This window comes from Monomorium pharaonis, chromosome 7 (assembly GCF_013373865.1).
Source record: "Monomorium pharaonis isolate MP-MQ-018 chromosome 7, ASM1337386v2, whole genome shotgun sequence".
Lineage (NCBI taxonomy): Eukaryota > Metazoa > Arthropoda > Insecta > Hymenoptera > Formicidae > Monomorium > Monomorium pharaonis.
In genome coordinates, this window is record NC_050473.1 from 10,541,843 (window position 1) to 10,566,410 (window position 24,568).

The 24,568-nt window shown below is 37.8% G+C and overlaps 5 protein-coding genes across 8 annotated transcripts; 3 read left to right on the plus strand and 2 right to left on the minus strand.

Annotated features, from left to right (window-relative positions):
- The first annotated feature begins 112 nt into the window (after positions 1–112).
- Positions 113–1,465, plus strand: LOC105831239 (cytochrome c oxidase assembly protein COX11, mitochondrial). The gene is made up of 3 exons (XM_012671235.3): positions 113–569; positions 738–1,061; positions 1,238–1,465. The coding sequence occupies exons 1-3, from the start codon at positions 342–344 to the stop codon at positions 1,394–1,396; spliced, it is 711 nt and encodes a 236-aa protein (XP_012526689.1). The 5' UTR covers positions 113–341; the 3' UTR covers positions 1,397–1,465.
- Positions 1,328–5,555, minus strand: LOC105831237 (tektin-3). 2 transcript variants are annotated; one of them, XM_012671233.3, is made up of 9 exons: positions 5,263–5,555; positions 3,660–3,805; positions 3,166–3,408; positions 2,858–3,090; positions 2,662–2,771; positions 2,437–2,585; positions 2,132–2,354; positions 1,916–2,070; positions 1,328–1,841 (listed from the first exon to the last, which is right to left on the minus strand). In XM_012671233.3, exons 1-9 carry the CDS (start codon positions 5,305–5,307, stop codon positions 1,631–1,633), a joined length of 1,515 nt encoding a protein of 504 aa, XP_012526687.1. In that variant the 5' UTR covers positions 5,308–5,555; the 3' UTR covers positions 1,328–1,630. The 2 variants fall into 2 exon arrangements, with proteins under 2 accessions (XP_012526687.1, XP_028045018.1); XM_028189217.2 differs by lacking the exon at positions 5,263–5,555 and adding an exon at positions 4,721–4,809.
- LOC114253959 (cytosolic Fe-S cluster assembly factor NUBP1 homolog) lies at positions 3,976–6,811 on the plus strand. Its single transcript, XM_028189218.2, has 7 exons — positions 3,976–4,343; positions 4,756–4,997; positions 5,576–5,677; positions 5,775–5,865; positions 5,958–6,223; positions 6,311–6,497; positions 6,570–6,811. Exons 1-7 carry the CDS (start codon positions 4,313–4,315, stop codon positions 6,623–6,625), a joined length of 975 nt encoding a protein of 324 aa, XP_028045019.1. The 5' UTR covers positions 3,976–4,312; the 3' UTR covers positions 6,626–6,811.
- A 676-nt stretch (positions 6,812–7,487) lies between these two features.
- On the plus strand, positions 7,488–13,254 carry LOC105831235 (lysosomal alpha-glucosidase). Of its 2 annotated transcripts, none has more exons than XM_028189215.2 (18): positions 7,488–7,862; positions 8,160–8,693; positions 8,810–9,121; positions 9,194–9,351; positions 9,772–9,946; positions 10,037–10,127; positions 10,204–10,372; positions 10,449–10,518; positions 10,599–10,703; positions 10,873–11,130; positions 11,209–11,411; positions 11,490–11,597; positions 11,667–11,844; positions 11,927–12,075; positions 12,149–12,233; positions 12,314–12,584; positions 12,670–12,869; positions 12,964–13,254. In XM_028189215.2, the coding sequence occupies exons 2-18, from the start codon at positions 8,181–8,183 to the stop codon at positions 13,054–13,056; spliced, it is 3,138 nt and encodes a 1,045-aa protein (XP_028045016.1). In that variant the 5' UTR covers positions 7,488–7,862; positions 8,160–8,180; the 3' UTR covers positions 13,057–13,254. The 2 variants fall into 2 exon arrangements, with proteins under 2 accessions (XP_028045016.1, XP_012526684.1); XM_012671230.3 differs by having other exon boundaries at positions 7,489–7,862; positions 8,807–9,121.
- A 109-nt stretch (positions 13,255–13,363) lies between these two features.
- Positions 13,364–24,131, minus strand: LOC114253960 (zinc finger protein 37-like). 2 transcript variants are annotated; one of them, XM_036289760.1, is made up of 3 exons: positions 23,609–24,131; positions 23,025–23,514; positions 13,364–20,777 (listed from the first exon to the last, which is right to left on the minus strand). In XM_036289760.1, exon 3 carries the CDS (start codon positions 18,091–18,093, stop codon positions 15,793–15,795), a length of 2,301 nt encoding a protein of 766 aa, XP_036145653.1. In that variant the 5' UTR covers positions 18,094–20,777; positions 23,025–23,514; positions 23,609–24,131; the 3' UTR covers positions 13,364–15,792. The 2 variants fall into 2 exon arrangements, with proteins under 2 accessions (XP_036145653.1, XP_012526685.1); XM_012671231.3 differs by lacking the exons at positions 23,025–23,514; positions 23,609–24,131 and adding an exon at positions 22,870–23,018.
- Positions 24,132–24,568: the final 437 nt, after the last annotated feature.

Here is a 24,568-nt window from a genome sequence, read left to right on the forward strand (position 1 = left end):
ATGATAAAATTTAGAATATTTTTATTTAGTTTGTATCTTAATTAAATTTTATAGTATCTCGAATTAAATCGAGTTCTATCGATTGGCAGCAGAGTCGCAGGCTCACAGGCAATATGGAGCTTCGCGTGGCACATGTTGGTTATGTTACATCGAAAGTTTTATCAAAACCTTGTAATATCAATCAGATACGCATGCATCAATGGAAAAATTGTTCTCAGTTCCCGGCTATTTAATATCATTATGGGAAGAGAGCTTAATTTTAAACCGATACAATACAACAGAAGTCTAGTTAGTTTAGCTGCGTTTAGGTTAAGTGGTTCTTTCCTTTGAACTTTGACAATATGATATTTAGAAATTCGAAAGAAATGTATCTTAACGTCTATCGGCTGTTGAAATGCACCTGCGTGAAGCAGATACACACCAGCGTATCGAGAAATTTAATGAAAAACCATTCTAACAGCGCTTTTCAAAAGAAATTGCGCTCCACCGCACTCTACTGGGCTGGAGTCGGTGTTCTGGTAGTCGGATTGAGTTACTCCGCAGTGCCTTTATACAGAATGTTCTGCCAGGTACAATTGTAATTCTTTATGATCTATATTACATATTTCATCTATATTGTATATTTTAACTCGAGCTTGGTCTCATCTCAAACTCTTTAATAAATTTAATATCATTTATATAACAACATTAATATTGGTACATGTGTTTATTTATTAGATTTTCCTTTTGTTATGTAGTCGTACAGTTACGGTGGAACGATATCGGCTGGTCATGATGCTAGCAAAGTATCCACGATGTCACCTGTTAAGAATAGGAAGATCAAAATTAAGTTTAATGCAGATGTGGCAACGTCGATGCAATGGAATTTCAAGCCACAGCAAAGGGAGATTACGGTTATTCCTGGAGAGACGGCCTTAGCATTTTACACAGCCACAAATCCGACCGATCATCAGATCATAGGAATATCCACATATAATGTTTTACCTTTTGAAGTAGGACAATATTTTAATAAAATACAGTGCTTCTGTTTTGAAGAACAGATGCTCAATCCGCATGAACAAGTGAGTTCGTCAATACATTTACACAAAATAATGTCGGTCTATTTTTTTTATATGCAACAACAGTTATGTTATATTTTTTGTATCAGTTTTTATTCTAATGGCAAAAAATCTAAACATTTGTATAATCTCTAACAAGTTAGGCAGTATAGAATAAATTATTATTCTTATGTATCAAGGTTGACATGCCAGTATTCTTCTACATCGATCCAGAATTCGTGGAGGATCCAAAGATGGAGTGTGTTGACGAGATAATTCTCTCTTATACGTTTTTCGAGGCTAAACCAGGATTTAATTTACCCGTACCGAGCTACGCCAAAAGTCATTCAACAAAGTAAAGCGTAATTGTTCCTAATTATTAGAATTATTAGAATTGTACAAATAAATAAATATTTAATATATATATATATATGTATATATTAAATGTCTGCAAACGCTCTTCGAATTACGGAGATATCACGTAGCCTAAATTTCTTTAGGAGTGCATTCCGAATGACACGCGACTGAACATTCCCATAAATGGCAGTATTCGTACATAGAGCACGGCATTAACAGAGAATATACATATATCTTTAAAATCTAAACAATGCGTTAACAGGATACGCGCGCCTGAGACCGCAAACTTTCTCCTTATCAATATATATCGCGTCAATTTTAAGGGCAAGATCGTGCTCGAGCGCAGCTCGAGTTCGCAGCAGTTTCTGATGTTGATTCTCGAGTTCCTTCAATGACTTGTGCATTCGCTCAAGCTGATGATTTATCTCGTCGATCTCTTTCTGAAGGCTGCAAAATAATGAATAGCGTTTTTAATGTCAGCTTATTTGTGCTCGCTGGTAAATTACACAAAGCTGGTATACCTCGCGTAAGCGTAATCACGACATAATTCCATATCGGGACGATGCATCCTCGCTTCCATCCTCGTATGCGCGACTTTAGTCGCGTAACTCTTGTCCGCGATAGCTTTGCGCATTAACTCCAAATTTTTTTCAACGTCAAATATTTCTTGTTGCACCTGTAATATATTTTACAAATTGTGTTTAATGAAAAAAATTATGCTTTTGTAATGATTTTACTTTTTGTAAATGCTGTTGGAGCTTGTTTTTAGCCTCAAGTAACTCGGAAGATCTATGTGTTAAAGCATTGTTGGTACTGCTCCAGGTATTCCACATTTCTTGAGCAACTTTATTAACAAGATTTTCGGCAGTGGTGCGTAATTGACAAGACTTGTTCCGTTCTGTTTGTGATTTTTGCACTATCCTGTTCACCGCGTCTGCCCAGGATTCTTGCTCTGAAACACTAACAAGATAACGGTTAAATAGAATAATTAAAACTTATAGAATAACTAAAAGTTATAGAAATATTGTGATTATACAAATACCATGGATCGTATTTTTCAATCCCAGAATAATATTGTAATCCGTGAGTGGCATTGTTTAATTGGTGACAAATAGTGTCTATGCCTAGAGCACTCTCCTTATTCTTTAAATCCATTTCTAGTTGATTCTGCGAAGCTCTGCAGTTCCGTAACTACAAATAAAATAGTATCAATTGTTTAATTTGTCAGTTTAATTTTATTAAATATACGAATTAAGGTATACTTTACCTGATCCTTGCATTTGTCCAGGCAGGCTTCCAGTTTCTTTTGATTTGTTCGCAAATTTTCTACTTCTCGTAGTAAACATTTTTCCGATTCATCGTGCACCAATTCTGTGCCTAAAAAGAAAAATAAATTATAATTTTACACATTATCCGCGCAAGCAAAACACATGTTCAAAATAATTTTATAATATTCTGCATACCTTTTCTAGCTTCTCTGTGATACAGACATTCCTCTACGATGTGTAAAGGCCCTTCGATATCTCGTATTGCCTTTTCCAAGACACTTCGGCAGTCGTGGAGTCTCTCGATTTCATGAAGCATTCTCTCCAGTTCCGCCACCACTTCGTTACGCCAGAAAGTGATGTCATTTATCCGCTCGCCAAGCCTTCGGTTGGTATCGTACTGACCATGTTGTATCTTTTCCTCGGCATTTCTGAGAAAATATTTTGACCGTTAATTCTATACGTATACACATATTGTAATTCTAAAAAATTATTCTCTGTTGTACCTGATAATCCTCACAGCATCGTTTCGCATCCTCTCGGAGTAATGCCTCTGCGAATCTGCCTCGTTGTAATATTTCACTTGTTTCTGAAACCATTCGTGCGGCGTGTATCTCGTGTAAAGAGCGGCTTGTGACGCGTGAACAGGATTACGTTGATAGCCGGTAATTAGATTTGGAAATTTCAACGGCCGTGTACTCATTTTGTTACTCGCGTCCAACGCGTAATTCGATATTGACTTTGTAGTTCTGTAAAAGAATTATATACTTCATATTCACATATCCTAGATCTGTGTATTGGATATTTACTTGAAAGAAAATAATAAGAATTTACCGAGAACCGGCAGAAATACGGTATAACGGAACAACATCAGTTTGTTAAATCAATATCATTCTACAAAAGATTCAAGAAACGACATCTCTACAGTTGTCATAGGGGTGACAATATAAAATAAGTAAATTATAGCTAGTTTTAAAAGAGAATGTTAAAATCTTCTTACAAGGGGATAACTTCTGTATTCTCGAATCCAACATTCGGTCTCCATGGCAGTAAATGATGTGTACGAGTATAGTCACCTATACGGATTGGGAGTATTGGTTCCACGTAAGATATTGAACCTCCGGCTGTACTCCATGGCTGCAATTGCTACAAATTAAAATATACAGAAATAATTTTTTTGTTTTAATTTTTACGTTTTTTATACATCTTACATTTTTAATTTATTTTATGTAATGTTCCTAAAATTATTTTTGCAATAGAAAAGTAATCTTTTTTTAATCCCGAAAAGTTTATATAATTGCATATCATGATTATTTGTTATATAAATAAATCTTTAAATAATGAAAATATATTTATTATAAAAAATGAAGGAGACATTTATCATTCATTAAATACTTATCTGAGAAAAAATATCAAGATACAAGATATATACATTTTTTTAAATAGTTAAGATTTATGAAAAATTTTGTTAAAATAAATCATCTTTGTAATCATTACAATACAAAAAATTCCTTTGAAACAAAAAATACAATAGTAGAGTATAAGCAGGAATGTAATATAGAATTCTGAAAAAATTTGTAAAGTTTTTATATTTTTATGAATCATGTGATTGGTGTGTATCAGAAAAGAATTAATGCAAATTAATGATTCAACATGGCAGATGTACCGAGCGAAGTTCCTGAACGTGAGTATATAAGCTATCTGATTTTAATTAAATTTCCAACTATAAATTGAATTAATTAAAGATATGTAAACTTAACATCCATTAAGACTACGTAATCATTAATATATCATTTAATTTACATCGTGGTTATTCTATAATTATTATCAAAATAGAAAGCTAGGTTAGAAACAGCCTTATGTATATTTCAATTCTGATTTTTTTCTTTAAATTTAGGAAATTATTTAGGATATATATAATCTTGACTTTAAGAAATGCTGGCTAAACATTTTCTAGTTATACTAATAAAATAAGTTGTCATTTTTATTATACTGATGTTATATATAAATAATTTCTTTTTTTCTGCCAATCATTTTTATTATATATATATATATATATACACAAAGGAATATCGAGGGACTTAAAAAATTTTTAGACTGTCCCGGGACTCAAAGTGAAAGTGCTGGCAAAGCATCAGCCTGTGCGGGATGTCCAAATCAATCGCTGTGCTCATCAGGAGCTACCAGACAGGTGGATCCTGGTATTGAGCTCGTGAAGGAAAGATTATCCTCAGTGCGAAATAAGCTGCTAGTACTTTCAGGCAAGGGAGGGGTAGGCAAGAGTACAATGACATCGTTACTATCCAGGTGTCTTGCAGCAAACAATCCTGATAAAAATGTAAGCATTTACTAATGATAGTAAACAGAAAATATTGTGTGTTTTATGCAAATTTTATGTGGAACAAATACTTGATCTCTTTACCTCTTGCCCTTTATCTTATTTTTTCTATACTATAGTTACATTCTATGTGTATTTTATATCTACTAACACAAATTTACTGTCCTATATTTATATCATGCTAACATAAATGCTGTCATATATTTTATTTATACTATTTTACTGAACTTATACAACATTAAAAAATAAGTTAATGTTAACTTACCCTCCTGCCCATTCCAAGTACATCCATGTGATTTTCAATGTACATGTTGACATATTGAATGCCCAGCAGCTAGTTTGCAGAAAATAACCTCAGAATATCTATAGTCAACTAATGGCCTATGTATGTCGTATCAACCAGTGCCAGTCCTTTATTGATTACCAAACTTTTAGTGTTCTCATTCTCTTTTTAAGTTTCAAATCGAAATAAATAAAGATATACAAGGATAAATAAAAATGGAATAATTTAATTAATATCTTTGTCATATTTATTGAAAATGGATAATTTATATTTAAATCTGGTCTATCTTGTTTAGGTGGGAGTATTGGACATTGACATTTGTGGACCATCGCAGCCAAGGGTATTGGGAGCACTTGGTGAACAAGTTCATCAAAGTGGATCAGGATGGTCTCCTGTAGTAAGTAAACTTTTTGAAGTGAAATTATTGTGTCAATAAAAAAAGTTTTTTACATTTTTTATTAATTATTACATTGTGTATTATTATTTTGCTCCAGTATATCGAGGATAACTTGTCACTGATGTCAATTGGATTTTTGCTCAGCAGTTCGAGTGATGCAGTTATATGGAGAGGACCAAAGAAAAATGGTATGTACTTTTAAAATTCCATCTTTCATCATTCTCATTACATTAATCTATATAATTTTTTTATGTATACAAATTTATCTGCGTATGTTTAGGTATGATCAAGCAGTTCCTGTCAGAAGTCGATTGGGGTACCTTGGATTATCTCATTCTGGATACACCACCTGGGACTTCGGATGAACATCTGTCAGCTACATCGTATCTCAAGGGTGCCGGTGTTACAGGTGCCATAATCGTCACGACACCACCAGAAATTGCGCTCTTAGATGTTAGGAAGGAAATAGACTTCTGTAGAAAGGTGAACATTCCGATTTTGGGTGTAGTTGAGAACATGAGCATCTTTGTATGTCCCAAATGTAAGGTAAGGATGATGGTTCGAACGATTCGATAATATGAAAGAAATGGGTCTGCAAAGAACATAATTAACGAAATATCTTTGTACACACAGAATACAACAGAAATATTCCCAGCTTCAACAGGTGGCGCACAGGCGATGTCGAACGAACTAAATGTAGAATTCCTAGGTTCGATACCATTAGATCCATTACTGGCTAGATGTTGCGACGAGGGTAAAAATTTTCTGACGGAAATGCCAGACTCGCCAACCGTTAACGCTTTAAATGAAATTTGCAAGCGTAAGATTCGAATATAATTTCTAATAAGATATCTAAACTATTCCTGAATTATAAAAAAAAATCTGCTTTCAGGTATTGTTCAAAAATGCGAAGAAGAAAAAGAAAATTGTTCCAATAATTCCCAGTAATTATACAAAATGTTTTGTATAAATCTATTGTAAAATTTATATGTAAATTATATATTGTGTGTTTTGCTGATTAAATCTGTAATACAGGTTTATTTTATTTTAATGCAGTTTTCTACTTTAAAACATTACACTGTGCTACTTTGCTACCGATTAATGTGATAGGTTCGATAATAAATAATACAAAAATTTTAATCGTTTGCTTATATAATGATAAAAATAATTTTAATTAATCGCATTGACAAATTTTAGGATTAAAGAACGATAAGAGAATGTTGATAACTGAATTGACAAATTTTAGGTCAAAACACTGATTTATATATTTAATTAATTCTGATGCAAAATAATTTTTCGATGATTTTTTAAACGATTCAAACAAATTAATAATTTTTGGATGATTTTTTCTGAACGATTCAAACAAAATAATAATTTTTCGATAATTTTTTCTGAACGATTCAAACAAATACTGATTAACAGCAAAAAAGCGTTTGCTTACAACTTTAATACCTGTCATTTTGCTTTCTCTTAATATGTCTTTGATACAATTTTTTTCTAATTTATACATAATTTTTCAAAATTTCTACATGAAAATATTTAAAGTTTTTCAAAAGTTTTGTGTGTATAATTTGTTAGATCTTTTATATAATTTGAAAGAATGTATTTATATTGTCTACATAAAAAATATTTGTGTAAATGAAACGTAAATAATCTTGAAATTTATGGCATAACTTTTTATATGTGATTTTCTGAAATATTTTATAATTTCTTTTAAAAATGTATAAAATTTAATAAAATGTGTACTTTTTCAAAAATTTTTGTAAATGGGAAATATGAAAAATTTCTTAAAAACATTGGAATATGAGAATATTTTTCATCAGGGATAAGAATGCAAGAATAAAGTATTCATTATCAGTAATATATAAATTCGAACAGAGATGACACATGCATGACGCATACGGAGCTGTTGCGTGAATATGCTCGGGCTTGGAATCGCAGTAAAGGACACAGATACGGAGTATATATACTGATATATACACAATGCAAAGATCAGCACGTACAATGCAGATGTGCATAATGCGCAGCGGCAGAGTACGACGAGCGGTTCAGAGATTGTCTACTTAAAAATAATATTTTAATCTAAATTAGATCGTGCACGGTGTCAAATGTAGTGCGAAACATTATTTTAGAATCCTAGTGCCCATTTATTCGACGAATACGTCGCAATTTCGTTAATTTGCAGGTTATGATCTAAAAAATATCTATAAAAACTATATTAAGATGCGTGTTTAACTCTCTTTTTACAGAATATATCTCGTAGTAATTTTGAAGGCTAAAAATGCGTAAAATATCTAAAACGATGAAAAAAGTCACTGACAAAATGAGAACAATTAGTTTTGCTTAAGAAATAGTTTGTGTCTTTTTAAATTTAGACCTTGTTAAACAGATATTTATTTCATAAACATTCGTTCGGCTGGCATGACCCCGTACACATACACGTTCATAAATAAAACACCTCCAATATCCTTATCGTTTTCAGACGTAACGTTAAAAGCTACGCATGGCAACAGTTTTTACCAATAACTTAAAAGACATGATCAGTGTGAAGGCAAGTGGGCAGGATGTTCCTGAAAAATCGGAACACAGTGCAATCAAAGATCATCCAAATAATATTGCAAGAGGATTTAATGCCATTGTGATTAAAACATTAGACGATGAAATTTACAAGCCGCCAACAACGAAAAAACATGAAAGGAAGTTAATTCTTGATAACAAAACAAAATGGATAATAATATTATTCTTTGGCCTCATCATGTTTTATTTCTTACTTTATTTTGGTATTCCACTATTACTCATGATTATAAATTCATTATATATTACTAAGAGTAGTTACAGTGCTGAAGTGGAATTTATGATTGGTATAAATAACGATAGCATTGAAGAGACGAGGTATCAGCATATATTTGTGGACACTCAGGATATATACATTGAAGAGGAAATGTATGATGTCAAAATAGTGCCTTTAAACCAAGAAAGTAATTTATCTGGAGAAACCACTTTTAATAATGCACAAGTAAGTAAAATCTAAATTCCTTAATTACAAAAGAGACAGATAACATTGTGTATTTTACATTTGTGTTTATCACATAGTTGTATTATATATAAATGTTTTTACTTTTTTTAAAGCAGTGCAGCAACATTCCTGAAATATTACGCTTTGATTGCCATCCTGAAGATGGAGCGTCACAACTTTCCTGTATGAACAGAGGATGTTGCTGGAATCCAATTGATCAGAACAGAAATAAAAAGCATGTGCCATTGTATATTCCTTATTGTTATTATCCTGATGGATGGAATTTGTATAAATATGTTAACTCCAGTCAGGATGATAGTAGTTTCTCAGGCTTTCTCAGTCTAGAGAAGAAATCTATATACAAGAATAATGTACCTCTTGTGAAAGTAGAAGCCACAAGCGTGGACACTTCAATTCTGCGTGTGAAGGTATAATATTAATATTTATAAAATATTTTAATTTTATGTCATTGTGTAGTAAGTAAATAATATAATTTTTAGATATATGATCCCTCAAAACCACGATATGAACCACCATGGCCAATTAGACCGGATCCAAAGCCATTTTTGTACAAAGTTGCTGATAAAAAGTATCGATTTAATAGCGATGTTGTAAAACCAGGCTTTAAGGTTGATAGAATCAGTGATGGTACAACATTGTAAGTATTTTATGTTATATTTAGAATATTATCTATGATACAGGGGAGACTGTAACTCCAACACTTCACTCGCAAGTTAAACATTTCTATTGTATCTCTATCACTTCGTTAAGCGAAACACAGAACAATGGAAAAGAATACGCAATAAAAGAATTATGTAATAACTCTCCCTGTTACACAGGACATTGATTGATATGCGATGATTTACTGGACAGAGCTCTAGCTTTCATTCTTTTCTCTCTGTTTTGTTCAACAAGATAATCGAAAAATGAAGACACTTAGCTCATGAATAAAGTGTTTGACAGACCTGATCTTCAAGATTTTAATTAATTTGCAAAAATTAAATTTTGTAATTTTTATATGCTATACAAAATCATGAAAGTTATCATTTAAATTATTTTTTTAACATTTTGTATGCAGATTTAATTCCATTGGGTTTGGAGGTTTTATATTTGCCGATCAGTTTTTACAAATAAGTACAATATTACCATCGAGTAACATTTATGGCATTGGCGAGCATCAATCGAGCTTAAAATTAAATACTAATTGGCAAATATTTACTCTATTTAATAAAGATCAACCACCAACAGAAAACGTACGTTGCTTAATTTTAAATGCATTCTAATAGTCATAAATAAATAATTTATTGCTGTATTGTGCTAAAATATCTTTTCTCTTTAATTAGGCAAATTTATATGGATCTCATCCATTTTATATTGTTATGGAGGAGTCTGGAATGGCTCATGGAGTTTTATTTTTAAACAGTAATGCTATGGGTACGTTTCCTTCCTTTCCTAAAATGGATATAAGTACGATATATAATTTTGTTCAAAATAATCTTATTTATTTCAGATGTGATATTGCAGCCTACACCAGCTATAACATTTAGGACAATTGGTGGTATTTTTGATATTTATTTTTTCCTGGGGCCTACTCCAGCTGAAGTAGTGAGACAATATTCGGAAATTGTAGGCAAACCATTTATGCCACCTTATTGGTCGCTTGGTTTCCATTTATGCAGGTATTGTGTATTTATTAATTTTAATGTGGATATTAACGTTTTATATGTAACATTATAGAATAATTACTTTGATTAGGTTTGGATATGGATCATTGGAAAATACTAAAGCAGTATGGAACAGAACTAGAGCAGCTGGAATTCCATTTGTAATGTTTGCTATATTATAATGTGTATAAAACATTTCAAAATAATATGTGAACTATACTTAAATAATCTTGCGTTGTAGGATACTCAATGGAACGATCTGGATTATATGGACAAAAATAACGATTTTACATACAATAAAGAGAAATTCAAAGATTTGCCTGAATTTGTGGAAGAAATTCATGCGGTATGATATATTTCTAGAATTATATAAAATAGAATCTTTATTTATAAAGCGCTGGAATGGACTCCTCAAGTATTAAAATTTATATATATTACAAATAAGATTATTAATCAGCAAGGATCAGCATAAATTACAGCAGTTATTATTATTTTGTATTATTTTCTAATTATAGGCAGGAATGCATTATATTCCTTTAATAGATGCCGGCATATCTGCTTCCGAAGGTAATGGTTCTTATTTACCTTACGATGAGGGAATAAAACAAGATATATTCATAAAAGACGGTATATCCAATAAACCTTTCGTTGGCAAAGTCTGGAATTTCGTTTCCACGGTATGGCCTGATTTCACGAATCCTAAAACTATGATATACTATGCAAATATGATGGGCGATATGCACAACAATTTTGCATATGATGGTGCATGGATCGTAAGTCTTGAATTAAAAATATCACTTTAATATCTTTGGATTTAGTTTCTAATTCCTTAAATTCTATCGGCCATCAAGGATATGAACGAACCATCCAATTTCTACAATGGTCATAAGAACGGCTGTACGCATAATAATCTAGATTATCCCGATTATCTTCCAAACGTCGTCGGCGATTTGCTCGCTACGAAGACACTTTGCATGAATGCAAAACATTATTTGGGTACTCACTATGACCTTCACAATACTTATGGAACAAGCCAGGCAATTGCTACGAATTAGTAAGTAGAAGAATACTCTAATATCTTTTAATTTTTATAGAAAACTTAAGAATTTATTCTATCAAATTATATTTGCAGTGCTCTTAGGAAAATTAGATTAAAAAGACCATTTATAATATCGCGTTCGACATGGGTGGGACATGGTCATTACGCAGGTCATTGGACAGGTGACATTTATTCATCATGGTAATTAGAATTTAATGTACATTATCGTATTTCCTGAATTAATTAATAATTAAAGAATTATTTTATTAGGCATGAATTGAAGATGAGTATTCCAGCTATTTTGTTATTCAATTTCTATCAAATTCCAATGGTGGGTGCAGATATTTGTGGTTTTGATGGAAACACAACTGCTGCGTTGTGTAATCGCTGGATGCAACTCGGTGCCTTCTATCCGTTTTCTCGAAATCATAATTCCGATGATACAATTGTGAGTGCTAATATAAAGTGATTAGTAAATTTAAAATATTCTCCAATATAATATGCAAATGCATTAATATATGTGTACATAGGAGCAAGATCCAGTTGCTATGGGCGACTTGGTTGTACAATCATCCAAAAATTCTCTCAGAATACGTTATCGATTTTTACCGTATTTGTATACCTTGTTCTTCCATGCACATAAATTTGGAGCAACGGTAGCACGGCCATTATTCTTTGAGTACGTATCGATATCTTTATATCCATGTCAAAAACGTAATATACATACGTAATATGCATATCAAATGTTAAAGATTTCCCTATGACCGGCAAACTTATGACATTGGCACACAATTTCTTTGGGGAAGTGCACTTATGATCATTCCAGTTCTCGAAGAAGTACGTTTAATACATTTTGTTATTTACATAATGTAAGACACTTTAATATTTAATTCATTCCTGTGATTTATATTTTACAGAATAAAATTGAGGTAGCTGCTTACGTACCACGTGGTTTTTGGTACGATTACTATACCCTTAATTCCTTCTTCTCCATCGGGAAACATTTTACCTTACCTGCACCGATTGACAGAGTACCATTACTGCTTCGTGGAGGCTCGATACTTCCGACACAAGAACCGGGTGCAACAACGACGGAAAGCAGAAAGAATGATTTTGAATTAGTAGTAGCATTAGATGAAATTGGAAATGCTGAGGGAGAACTGTATTGGGACGATGGTGATAATTTAGGTAAAACATATTTTACATCATACAATTATATATACATTAAATTATCTTAAAACACATTTTAACTATTAATTTTTTAAATCTCAAGATGCTATAAAAAAGAAAGAATATTTATGGCTGTCTTTCATCGCAAACCGAACCAATTTACTAAATGAAGAAATAGAGAAAGCCTCTTTTAGTGAAGAAGTAATTCTCGGAAAAGTACAGATTTTGGGATTGCGCCAACAAATCTCTAGAGTATTTTTAAATGAAAACGAAATAGGATTTAAATATGATGTTTTTACATCGGTAAGTATTTCACTGGATAACGATAAATATATGAAAATGAATGTAAAGCAGTGCAAATAAAAATAAATTTTTAAACATCTTTTAATGACTTTAGAGCCTTGACATCACTGGCTTGCGAGTGGACATGAGGCAACCGTTCGTATTTTCCTGGATATTTGGAGATCCCGATGATAACATTATTAATTGAACACGAATTATCTATCGTGGTATGTAAATCTCACAATCTCTAATAACTAATGTGATATATGTAATGTATGTTATACATGTTTTTTATATAAATATTCTACTTTAAGTTGTTTAGACATATATTTTTTATTATTTAGTTATATATATACATAACGTGTGATATTCTTACTCGATTAATAAAACGTGTGAAACTTTATAATAATGTGTAAAAGAAAAATAACTATTCTTATATAAGTACTTATACATAATTAATCTATTCATGAGAATTAATCAGGAAAGTGATGTTTACAAGGAAAAAAACGCGTAAATAAAGAAACATGTTTATTCAAATCGTCTTCTCCCACACATCATACAATATATTAATGTACAAATATGACTATTTTAGTTTATGGCACTAAAAATAATAAATAGCATCTCGTCGATGCTGAAAAGAAAAAAAACGTGATTAGAATATAAAATTCGTGATCTCACGCGAAAAAAAAATGAAATTCGCGAAAGATACTAGTCAATCATTCTCGCGAGCGCTATTTATTTGCTTTGGCACTGTAAATCAAAATCACCAAAGAGTTAATAGGCTTCATCGAGGAAATATGGGAAGCTACACTTCCGGTCAATCATTCGAAACGGTTCTCCTCGACCTCGATCTATATTCAAAGTGCACCCCGCGACCCGCATTTGCATCCGCGTAAACCGAAGCCGATCTTCTATTCCGATCTTTTGAATAAATTTGAAAACGCTAAGTCACTGCATGCGCCATACATTCGAACTCATGTTAATACATTAAGGCGCGTCACACGCATGAATACACGCTGCTCCCTTTCCTCTCCCAAATGCGCGGCGCAAAATACAATATATCTCGAGAACGCCTGCTAATAATAAAATTGAAATCATACAAAACGTAACGGTATACATACATAATATATTTGGCAATGAAAGTAACAAAGTCTTTGGATTCGATAACATCTCGATTATCTTTACGTGCCGAAAAGAAAGCTCGGAAAACTCGGAATCTCTTTTCGAACAACAGCTTCAAATATTGCAAACGCACAAAATAGCACCTCCGACCATAGTATTTTTGACTATTTTTATTTGAACGCACGATTGAAAAATATCCTTATGGTACATCGAGGAAAGGAACTTTGCGTTACAGCTTATATTGCTCAACTTTAGGTAGAGCTCAACAAGTTAATTTTGATTTTACATGCTTGTAAAAGGAGAGCATTTTTATATATAGAAAAAATTATTTGTATTACTTGTATTTTAACGGTAAATTCATATTACTAAAATTCTATTTTCATTTATCGAGAAGGAAATAAATTGCAATCATTTTTCTGATTTTACATCTTTAGAATCTACAAGAAAAGATGCTGCGTTCCTTTCCACTCGGCACCATTAGCATACATTCGTCTAATGTTAATATATATATATATATATAAGTTTATATATATGTGTGTATATGGATATATCTTTCTTTTCTCAATGACTGATGTATACTAAACTTGCAACCTTCGTTTATTATTGTCTGCTCACATTTACTTATGACTACCTAAAATAATGGCAATGCCACGCCGACGTGTTTACTCATCCACGGCCAATCAAGCCCCTAGTTGCGCGCGAGTGCACGTACAAGTGAGGATAAATAACGAATATAATAGTATCAACTACAACGGGAACGTCGCGCAAAACTGTTAAAATTTCCACTTTTTGGAACGCGCCCCCGTGAACACATTTATATATAACAAAATCTCATAATATTCAATTTATAAATGTGTGTGTGTGTATATATATATATAATAGAGATATGTATATAGACGTATATCTTTGTAAATATATAGGATAATATATAACGATTGCACGTAAAAGAACATAATGGCGAATGACTCGTGCTAGCCTCATTTCTTTTTCTTTTTGGTATACAATTGACGTACAGTCGTGCCTACGATTAAAATGTATGTGCTAAAAACAATCCCTTGTGTTCCTCGCTAATGTGCATGCGTGTTTCAACAAATATGGCAAGAAAATGTCCTATCTCTACTTCAGTCGCTGAAGAAGCATGGCAGTTTGCTTCTATCGAGAAACGTGCCTGACTCTTCCATTAATTTAATTCGACAATATTATATCCTACTCTCAACGCGATTTACACTACGATAAAATAAAAGAATTTACTTAGCTTCCCTAAATCATATGGTGTATACTCACTGGTTTAGTATGGCAAATATTATGATACATGGCACCAGAGAAATTAACGTTAGTTATCATAGATATTAGATATCACACGGAAAATTCCGACCGTTTCATCTTCGATTAGAAATGGCTTAATAGTCGTCTGAAATTTTCTTGAAAATTGTTACTTTATCATTACTAAGAGTAATGGATGCAGAGATCACGTCATGACTACGTTGCAATGTTCGACATTCTATTTCACTCACCTAAATTTTTGCAATAAATCATAAATCATAAAGAAAAAAATTATAGAAAAAGTCACGTATAATGTTGAATGAAAAATTGAAATATTAAGAAAAAAGAATAAAATAATAATAATTTAATAATAATTTAATACTTGGATAAAATATTTTGATGCAAATTATGGCATAGCTAAAACCGAGTGCAAAGAAACTATTATTCATACAAATACGTGCATATCATGACTTTATACTATCGATTTGATCTCACTCCCTTCTAATCTTCACGCCGAGAGGAAGATAATGAAGCTATTTTTTAAATGAAAAAAACGCGTTTACGTAGCTGTGAGCGTTTCCAGAATATCTTCGGGCGACTTTTTCATTTTACGAAAATTCTCCCAGTGCTCCTTCGGCACTGTCCATTCGAGAAAGATTTCTAGATTCTTAGTGAGAGCCTCAAGCTCGGACAAGCCGTTCCCCGTGACCGGTTCCTTACCAGCGGACACCAGAGAATCCTGAAGAACGTCGTCGATGAGACGTTTGCCAAAGCCGAGCTCGTCCAGACGTTCCTGCTTGCTAATTCTCTTCAGCAGCACCGCGAGTAGTAGTCGCATCTTCTCTACCGTCATCAGCTTATACTTCGCGGTGACAGAGTTCTTCTCGACGATCTCGGAACCGCCGGCCGGTCTACCGGAGACGCTATCGTCGTCGTCCTCCATCTCTGGGTGACAGGTCTTCTCGTGGCTCTCCAGGTCGCTTTTAATTCTGAAAAAGCTCTTGCAACGCTTGCAGCCGTATGGATCGTTTCTACCGTGTATACACTTCATGTGCTTCTTCCAGTGTGGCAGTTGAGTGAAGCCGGCATTACATTCGGAACACTTGAACGGCCGTTCCCCGGTGTGACGTCGGGTGTGCAGCTTCAGTGCGGTCGAATGGGCGAAGGCTTGCCAGCAGACCAGACAGCGAAACGGCCGCTGACCGGAATGGGTCCTTTGGTGCACGGTCAGCTGGGACTTCTGGGCGAATCGTTGGCCGCACGTGGCGCATCCATGCGGACGATCGCGCGCGTGTGTCCTCATGTGCTGCGGTAGGTGACCCTTGAAGGTTTTGTTGCAGATCGCGCAGAGGAACGACTTGACGTCGCGGTGCAGGCACTCGAGATGCTTCTTGAGGGCGTCGCGACGCACGAAGGCGCGTCCGCAGAGGTCGCACTTGTGATCCTTCTGGCCGTTGTGCCGCTTCAAGTGTAGCGACAGATTGGCCGCGCACGTGAAGGTGTTAGAGCACAGCTTGCAGTGGAACGGCCTGACCTGGCTGTGAGTACGACGGTGCTGCACCAGCTGGCCTCCCCGCGCGAAGCTCTTGTCGCATTCCGGGCACTTGTACGGCTTGAAGCCGGTGTGCGTGCGCACGTGCAGCTTCAATCGTTCCTTCAGCGGGAACTCCTTGCCGCACTCGTCACACTTGAACACCGGCCCGGCGCCGTGCACCACCTTGTAGTGATTCCGTAGACCGCCGCTGCCCTTGAAACGCGCGTCACACACGACGCAACAGTACTTCTTCTGGGGATTCTGCTGGTCCTTCGACTGTCTGGCCTGATCAGTCCGCTTCCTCTTCGTCTTCTTCTGCGGTTCTGCCGAATTACATAAGGAATCATCGCTGTTCTCCGCGTTTATCGAGGCGGTAGCGGAGGAAGTGCCAATGTGCTCCGAGATTTTGTCAGAACCGACAACGTTGTTGTTCTCTTGTTCCAACAAATAATTCGCTTGAATAATGGCGTCGATCCTCAGTCTGAGCTCCTTTTCGGGATTCTCTTTCTCGATAAGATCACCTGCCTTAGACTTTTCTTTCTCGTTGTTTATATTAAAGCTCTTGCCAGCAAAGTTTCTTTTTTTATCAAACAATTCCCCATCCGTGGTGAGATAATTATCGCGACGATCCTTGTCGCTGGTCACTGCTGATTCTTCCGACTCCGAACTCGAATATGAATCCAGCGGTTCCTGTCTATATACGTAGACCTCGTCCTTAAAGCAGTCTTTCTTTTCTAGGTCCAAATACAGTTGTTCGTCGTCGTCCTCTTCGTCGCATCCGTCAATATCTTTCTCAATTGATTTCTCATTCGTTCCGTAATTATTCTCGTCGTCTTTCTTCCTGCTCGATCTCATCAGCTTCCTCTTCAGCGTTTTCGGGCGAGTGATCTTCCTGCCGTTACGCACTTTCTTCTCCACCCCTACGTCGCTATTTCCCTCCTCGAGATCCACGTCTTTAGTACGGCTCTTGGTCTCTTCCGCTGGCCTTTTCCGTTGACGACTCTCCACTCGTCGATGCTTACCGCTCTGGCGTTCCGACTGTTCGACGTTCTTGCAGAAGTTGAACTCCCGCAGGGAATCGAAGCTCTCGCCATCGCCGCAGTCGCCCGAGAGGCTTCTGAGCGCCCTCAAAGCATCGGTCGCGTCGGCGTCCTTGAAGACATTTTCTCTGATACGTGATTGCTTCACCGGTAGCAATTCGGTCAGCTGAACTTCCTCCTGCGGCTGCTCCGGCCCGCCGGTTACGTTGTTCAAGACAGTCTGTTGCTGCTGCTGCTGATGCTGCATGCTAATCATCGCGCCGTCGTGCGTCCGTCCAGGTACCATTCGGAATTCGATAACGCTTCGAGAGACTTCGACGCTCGACTTTGATTATCTCTGCATACCGCACGACGTGTCGATCACCCGCCTTGAGATAATAACTCGCATCGATCATGGCTTGCTTCTCCGGTCAAGCTTGTGAGCATACGTCGCTACCCCGAAAACTCACGCTGTTGACGGTTACGACATTCGACATGGTGCAACATATAATTCGTGGCTCTTTGTAACCGTTCAGTCTGTGAATTTATTCATTCATACGATTCACATCTCCAAATCAAATTAAACGAAATCGCCAGGCATCGATGTCACTTTACATTCGCGGCGCACAGGACGCGACCGTGACCTCGATCGTTTATCAATCGCGGGGCGAGGGATGAAGATTTGACAGAGATCCACCGGATCTGGGAATTAAGCCTGCCGTTCGTCTCCGCGAACGGTCTCCTTAATGACCGCCACGGGGCATCGTCGGGTTCGAACTGGTAGCGACGCGGTCTTTCACGAGGAAAACTCCAGATTCGTTCTTTTATCAGCGTGACGACGGCGAGGTCGGAGAGAGCAGGAGAGCGCGAGAGAGCAGGAGAGGCGGAGAGGCGAGAAGGGGAGAAGAGAGGTACGCGCACGCATAGGCGCGTTTATAAAGCGCGGTCGCGCTTATCGCGCTCTTATCGTCCGATATACCTCGCCCGTGGCCCCCTCCCCCTCCGCCTCGGACCGTCCACGCGCGCTGGTTTTTTCCCCCGTCCTCCGGCGACGGCGACGATGACGATCCTCGCGACGCGACGCGGTGTCGAGCTCTCCGCGCCGAGTCTCTCTCTGTCGCGGCCCGGGCAGCTCGCTCGCGCCCGGAAGTGCGGGCCAGTGCGGGCGTTGGAATCACCGTCGTCGTCTGTACACGGCCTCTGCCGGCTCCGCGCCGCGCAGAGGAACACCGGAAGTGTCTCTCGCCCCGGTCGACGATCGACGACGGCCGGCCCCGGTTCCTCTCGTCGACGACGCGACGATCGACTGACGGGAGAACGGGAGGTGAGCGCTTCCTCTTCCGACGCGGAGGGCGCGCGATTGCACCTTTTTCCACGCACGCGCAATCCTCGGTCGATATCAGCACACCCGATGCCTGCACACCCCTCCCGACGACGAGGGTGACCGGGGCTCCTCTTCCTCTCGTCCTCCCTCCGCTGCTCCGCTCTCTCGCTGTACCCCCGTCGCTTCCACCGATACCTTCGCCCTTTCCGCGTTCTTCCAGACGAGTCCTCGGCAGCTCTGCTATCACCAACCCTTTCTTTCTTTCTTTCTTTCTTCCTTCCTTCCTTCCTTCCTTCCTTCCTTCCTGTCTGTGCGACCTCTCGCCTTTTTCACTCGCCTGTCGTTTGCCTAGGACGCAGCACTTACCGTTGCTCGTTTTATCCCGATGCTAATTCGTTTCGAGGGTTCCTTATTCTACCTTTGGTTCTCATTAATTTTAATAAATGTAAACGGCGTTTGAATCTCCACAGCATACGCTTTCTCTCTGTATAATTATGTACAATTTATCGATGGCAAGTGGTTAGCTTTATCAATTGATTATTAATTTTTCCGATAATAGGATATTACTTTTGCTTTGTATTAATTATATTCGTCGTACGAAATTTGTTTAACAAACGTTAGAAAAAGATCGAAGATCGGCGAAACTCTTTGAGGGCTTCATCCCCGCGGCCGCGACAGCATTTTTTTCAATCTCTCGGTCTGTAGAAAGTAAGAACCTTTCCTTTCGACGCTATCGATTTGTGCAAAGGCTATGATAAATCGCGAAAGGGTTTTTCAACGAAAGGGAGTCTTCTCATGTACGTCACTCTCCTTCTCTCTTTCTCTGTGGTCGTTGAATTGGAAACGCTGACTCGTCCGGCCAACACTGCATCGATGTTACCAGAGAACTCGACCAGCTCGTCACAATTTTCGTGCCGTCGTCGCGTCGTCGATATCCCACGGATTCACATTTCCGTGATACTTCCGTCGATCTTTTTTCAAAAAGCCATCCAGCCGCGCAATTTGCGCTGCGCGCTCTTTCGTCTAATTTGTCACACTTAAAATAATTTTTAATACTCGAATGGAACTTGGATTACTCTTCGATTAAGTCTCTCGAGTCTTATCTTAATTTAATCTTATTGTTTAATTATATTCAATATTGTGATGAAAGTTTATGATTCAGTTTCCAAAAATCTAAATCGATTGGTCGCTTCGGCTATGTATTTTGTTATTTCGAACGTGTTCGACTTCACTGGAATATAGAGGAACTTGGTACCAGGGATCGAATTCTTTTTTTGGTATGATATCACCATCGACGAGGAGGATGACCGTTGAGAGATCCCTCTGAATCAGCCTAGTTATCTTGTTTCTATATTTACACGCTTTGGCTTGGTTACGCTACGGTTTCTCGCATGTGTGTCGACCCTTATCTCGATCGGAACGTTACGGTTTTCTTTTTCGTCGATTCATTTCTTCTTTCTTCTTTCGCATTTTTTTTTTGGTCCTTCCTCTCTATTTCTCTGACTAGACGTTGACGAGCGAGCGGGTATGTTACGCGCGCGTTAATCGCTACTTAGGCATGAACGAAGAACAAGAGAGAATTATGTGTGGGTTAGTGCGTTTTTAGCCACTGCGCGCCCCGACGGAATCCTGAATTAGCGGAAAACCGGAGAAACCCGCCACCAGATCTGAAAAGAAATTAGAGACACCGGAGGCAATTCTTCGCTAATTCCAATCAGCAGTATTTGGTATTATTAGATTGAGGTAGCCCGTCGATAACACTAATCTCATTTATATTTACAGATGTTAGGCAATAAATGAAGAAATGTTAGGACGAAGTAAGCATTAAAAGTTACAACACAGACGCACATCTGATTAATCATTTATCGTTATTATGAGCAATTTTTTCAACAGTTAGTACTGTACACGTAACGAAAGATATCAATTTTTTAAAAATTAAATAAGACATTTTTGCAAATATTAAAATTATTATTATTTCAAAAACTATGACCAATAGCAATATTTTTCTAATAATGAGTATCAGTATGCATAGACACAAAAATTAATTAAGCTTCCAGTAGTATAACATTAGGCTAAGAAACATTTTATTATTTATATATTTTTTTCTTCATTTTATTTTGACCCATGAAATATTATAAAATCAAGAATAATACACCGAGTATTTTTGCAAGAATTCTCTTAAAAATAAAAAGAAAAGAGCGTGGTAAAAATAAATGTATGGCGATGTCTCTCGATATTCATATACAGGATGTCAAATAAGCATTACAAAATTATAATTAATACCGTCATTTAAAAAATAACTTTGTCGACTAATTCGATTTCAGTGTATGTCGTCGATATTACACGAAGCAAGTTTGAACAAGGAAATATCTTGCAGTGAGCTCTGAAAAACGTTTTTTTTTTCACGATCTTTAAAGTTAATTCAACGATTCTTTCACGTTCGTGAATTGAAATTCATCGGACCTTAAACGTCCCGGAGGGGCAAACTTCTCTAACCGCCAAGTCTTCCCCCATCGTGGGGAAGCGGAGCGTGCGAACGCGTTAAAGGTCCATTAAAATTTCACGCGATTGACGACGGGGGACACCTTGTATACGAGGAGTACACGCGGAGGCATTGATCGCCGAGGGCATTTACATCGCGGGCGATTGAAAGCTCGCGCGCGTTTACGTGACCCGATCTGCTAACCGCGCCGATCAATTTTTGTCACCATCGCTGTCACGGCGCGACGCGACGGCGGCGTTGACGCTCGCGGGCAAGAAAAGTGGAGCAACCTGAGGAGCAGAGAGCGACAGAGAGAGAGAGAGAGAGAGAGAGGGGGGGCGGGGCAGCGGTCAACGCGAGAAATATAAAGCGCCGACGATGCTTCGTTAACAAAATTCGCGCCGCGCTCGAGGAGACACTAGAGCCCTTCGCGAAAGCTCGAGCTATCAAGAATTATATTTAATTACGTTATGTTTAATATCTTATATTAAGAATTATAAAGAATTATATTTAACTTACGTACGATTAACATTGCGGGACACATTGCGTTGTTTAACAATAATATTATCGATAAAGTTAGACATTCTATTTCTATTAAAATATAAAGGGAACGAGGAAAAGTAAATTGATCGATTGCAACGATAATCACGAAAGCCTCAGAAAATGTACGTTCGCGAAACTGGAAAAAATTACGAGTCTTTTTTTTTAAATTGCTGTAGCAATTTCTTAAACGTGAAACAACCATTTGGTCCACAAATGAATAGTTAAGTAACTGATATATTCTCGTGAGTTTCAGCAATCGAGAAACGTTTAAAGACCGCTCTCAAAGTATTCATTTCACTGTTTATTTAAAAAAAAAAGGAAACTAACGCGAGATAATCGTGCGACCAGGAAAAAAAGAGATAAATCCCGAATGCCTCGCGAAACATTGTCGGAGAGCTTTTCAATTTTTATTCTTGCGTTCGATCCTCGGCACGTTTTTTCCTCCCCTCGCTTCCCCCGGCGCGGCTCACGTGATTCAGTAACGCGACGACCTCCTTCCGATCTCTTCCTCCTCTCTTCCCGTATAGATTAGGCTTTTCAGACGTGTGTGCGACGCACTCGTCCACACGCACGCACGCACGCACGCACGCACGCACGCACGCACGCACGCCCGTTGTTGCAAGTGTGCATTATACATGTCACGTCACCGTCGCGTCGCGTCAACAACACTCACACGTGCGCATCGCTCCCGTTTCTCTCTCGCCGTGGCACGGATCTGTGCGCATTGAACTTACCGAAAGAGCGAACCCACGCTTCGAAGGGGCGATCGCGCGAGATTTCGTCGATCGCGCGCCGCCCGCCGCCCGACGACAGGTGCGAGAGGCGCGCACGTGATACTCTGATCGAAACGACGAAATTCCGCGGTTTACGCGGTGCTGCCTGTACTCACCCCGAACTCGACCCGTGCGAGCGGCTCGCCCCGATATGCTCCACGGCCGTCTCCACCGTAGCGATGGGGGGAGGGATGGGGGAAGAGGTTGGACTCGCGGTGCGCGTCTTCGGCCCGATCCTACCCTCCGGTCGCCATCTTCGATGCGATGCGCCTCAAGCTCCGCCGAGCTGAGCGAGCTGAGAGCTGAGCCCACGACGAGTCGAACGCGTGCAGCGACCGAGACGTGCTCCGGCGGAGCTCAAGGGGGGTGAAGTTGCGCGACGCTGACGGTCGATAGTACGCCCACGTGACGTCCGATGGCGCGACGAGGCATTTTCGCGACGGGAAGCCGCCGAGACTTCCCGACGATGGCCCTTTCCTCTCCATTTCTTCTTCATTTTTTGATAATCGGCGATTTATTCGTTTTTCGAAAGTCTACGTTCTCTAGAGATGTTTTTGAAATAAACCCACAGCCCTTCTTCGCATTACGGCAATTGATTGAAAATTGCTTTGACAGAGGAGAAATATAAGTCGAATTTTTTGAGAGAGAAATATAACCTCACTTTCTCGTCAACATAAATCTCACTGAAATTATTCCTTACCTCTCACCTAAAAATTAATCGATTGAGACCAAGTCCAATAAAAACGAATTATAAGGGAGGATTAGTGCACTTCCGGTGTTTGGAGAATCGATGTAGAATCAGACGCATTTATTAACGCTAAGGACAAAAAGGTAGAAGCTCTTTCTCGAACAGAGTGTCGCATATCTCTTGTAAAACTGCGATTTAAATTAATCATCGGAATGCTAGGACGTAATAGCCTTTTTTTATAGAGAAAACAAACACCATTGGTGGATACAATAGATTCCTATCAGTATTGATATCTCGTTTCTTCACGAATATAAGCGATTTCGAAGCTCCAATTAACTTAATCGGCCATTAATTCAGGATAACTTTGTTGTTTGATAAATGAAAAGAGAAGGGAGAACTAGGAACGAATTATACATCTTGAAACAATTATTGCGAGTAATTCTATCTACGGTCGAATTAGTTGCCAATTAAGTTAATCGGAGTTTGATCGAATTCAGTCAATAGAATTGCTTACTAACATTTAACCAAGAGTGCTAAAAGAATAATAAGCTCTTCCTAATCTAATCTTTCTTTCTGTCTGCCAAACGACAAGACATTGATAATTCTGTCCACATTAACGAAATACCGTAAGTACTATTCGACGAAGTCAATCGTTTGGCCAAAATCGCTCATGGTGTTTCATGATGATTCGGCGGGAGTGCAAGAAAGCCTACAATTTTGTAATGAAACATATGCTACTGCGCTTTTGAGAAGCGGATAGTTCATAATCAAGAAAATGGCATGTGTGAGCTTAGGTGAATCGATCGAGGGACACATTAACGGCGCTTGGTTCCCGCGATGATTCATTCTTTCTCTTTTAAACGAATGTCGCAAGTTTTATTGCGTGTGGGACATGTGTGTGGGACCGTGTCATTCCCCCTCGTGATCAACGCTAATAACGCTCCCCGCGTCATTTACTGCTCCGAGTTTACC

Bases quoted from the DNA above. Each gene is read 5' to 3' on its own strand.
- LOC114253959 (XM_028189218.2), top strand. From the start codon at position 4,313: ATGGCAGATGTACCGAGCGAAGTTCCTGAAC. The intron at 4,344-4,755 runs GTGAGTATATAA...AAAAATTTTTAG, and splicing joins ACCGAGCGAAGTTCCTGAAC to ACTGTCCCGGGACTCAAAGT. The intron at 5,866-5,957 runs GTATGTACTTTT...GCGTATGTTTAG, and splicing joins GAGAGGACCAAAGAAAAATG to GTATGATCAAGCAGTTCCTG.
- LOC105831239 (XM_012671235.3), top strand. From the start codon at position 342: ATGATATTTAGAAATTCGAAAGAAATGTATCTTAACGTCTATCGGCTG. The intron at 570-737 runs GTACAATTGTAA...TTTGTTATGTAG, and splicing joins TATACAGAATGTTCTGCCAG to TCGTACAGTTACGGTGGAAC. The intron at 1,062-1,237 runs GTGAGTTCGTCA...TTATGTATCAAG, and splicing joins TGCTCAATCCGCATGAACAA to GTTGACATGCCAGTATTCTT.
- LOC105831235 (XM_012671230.3), top strand. From the start codon at position 8,181: ATGGCAACAGTTTTTACCAATAACTTAAAAGACATGATCAGTGTGAAG. The intron at 10,704-10,872 runs GTATGATATATT...TTCTAATTATAG, and splicing joins TTGTGGAAGAAATTCATGCG to GCAGGAATGCATTATATTCC. The intron at 11,845-11,926 runs GTGAGTGCTAAT...ATGTGTACATAG, and splicing joins ATAATTCCGATGATACAATT to GAGCAAGATCCAGTTGCTAT.
- LOC105831237 (XM_012671233.3), bottom strand. From the start codon at position 5,307: ATGTACATTGAAAATCACATGGATGTACTTGGAATGGGCAGGAGG. The intron at 2,772-2,857 runs GTATGCAGAATA...TTTTCTTTTTAG, and splicing joins TCACAGAGAAGCTAGAAAAG to GCACAGAATTGGTGCACGAT. The intron at 2,355-2,436 runs GTATTTGTATAA...TTATCTTGTTAG, and splicing joins ATTGAAAAATACGATCCATG to TGTTTCAGAGCAAGAATCCT.
- LOC114253960 (XM_036289760.1), bottom strand. From the start codon at position 18,093: ATGGTACCTGGACGGACGCACGACGGCGCGATGATTAGCATGCAGCAT.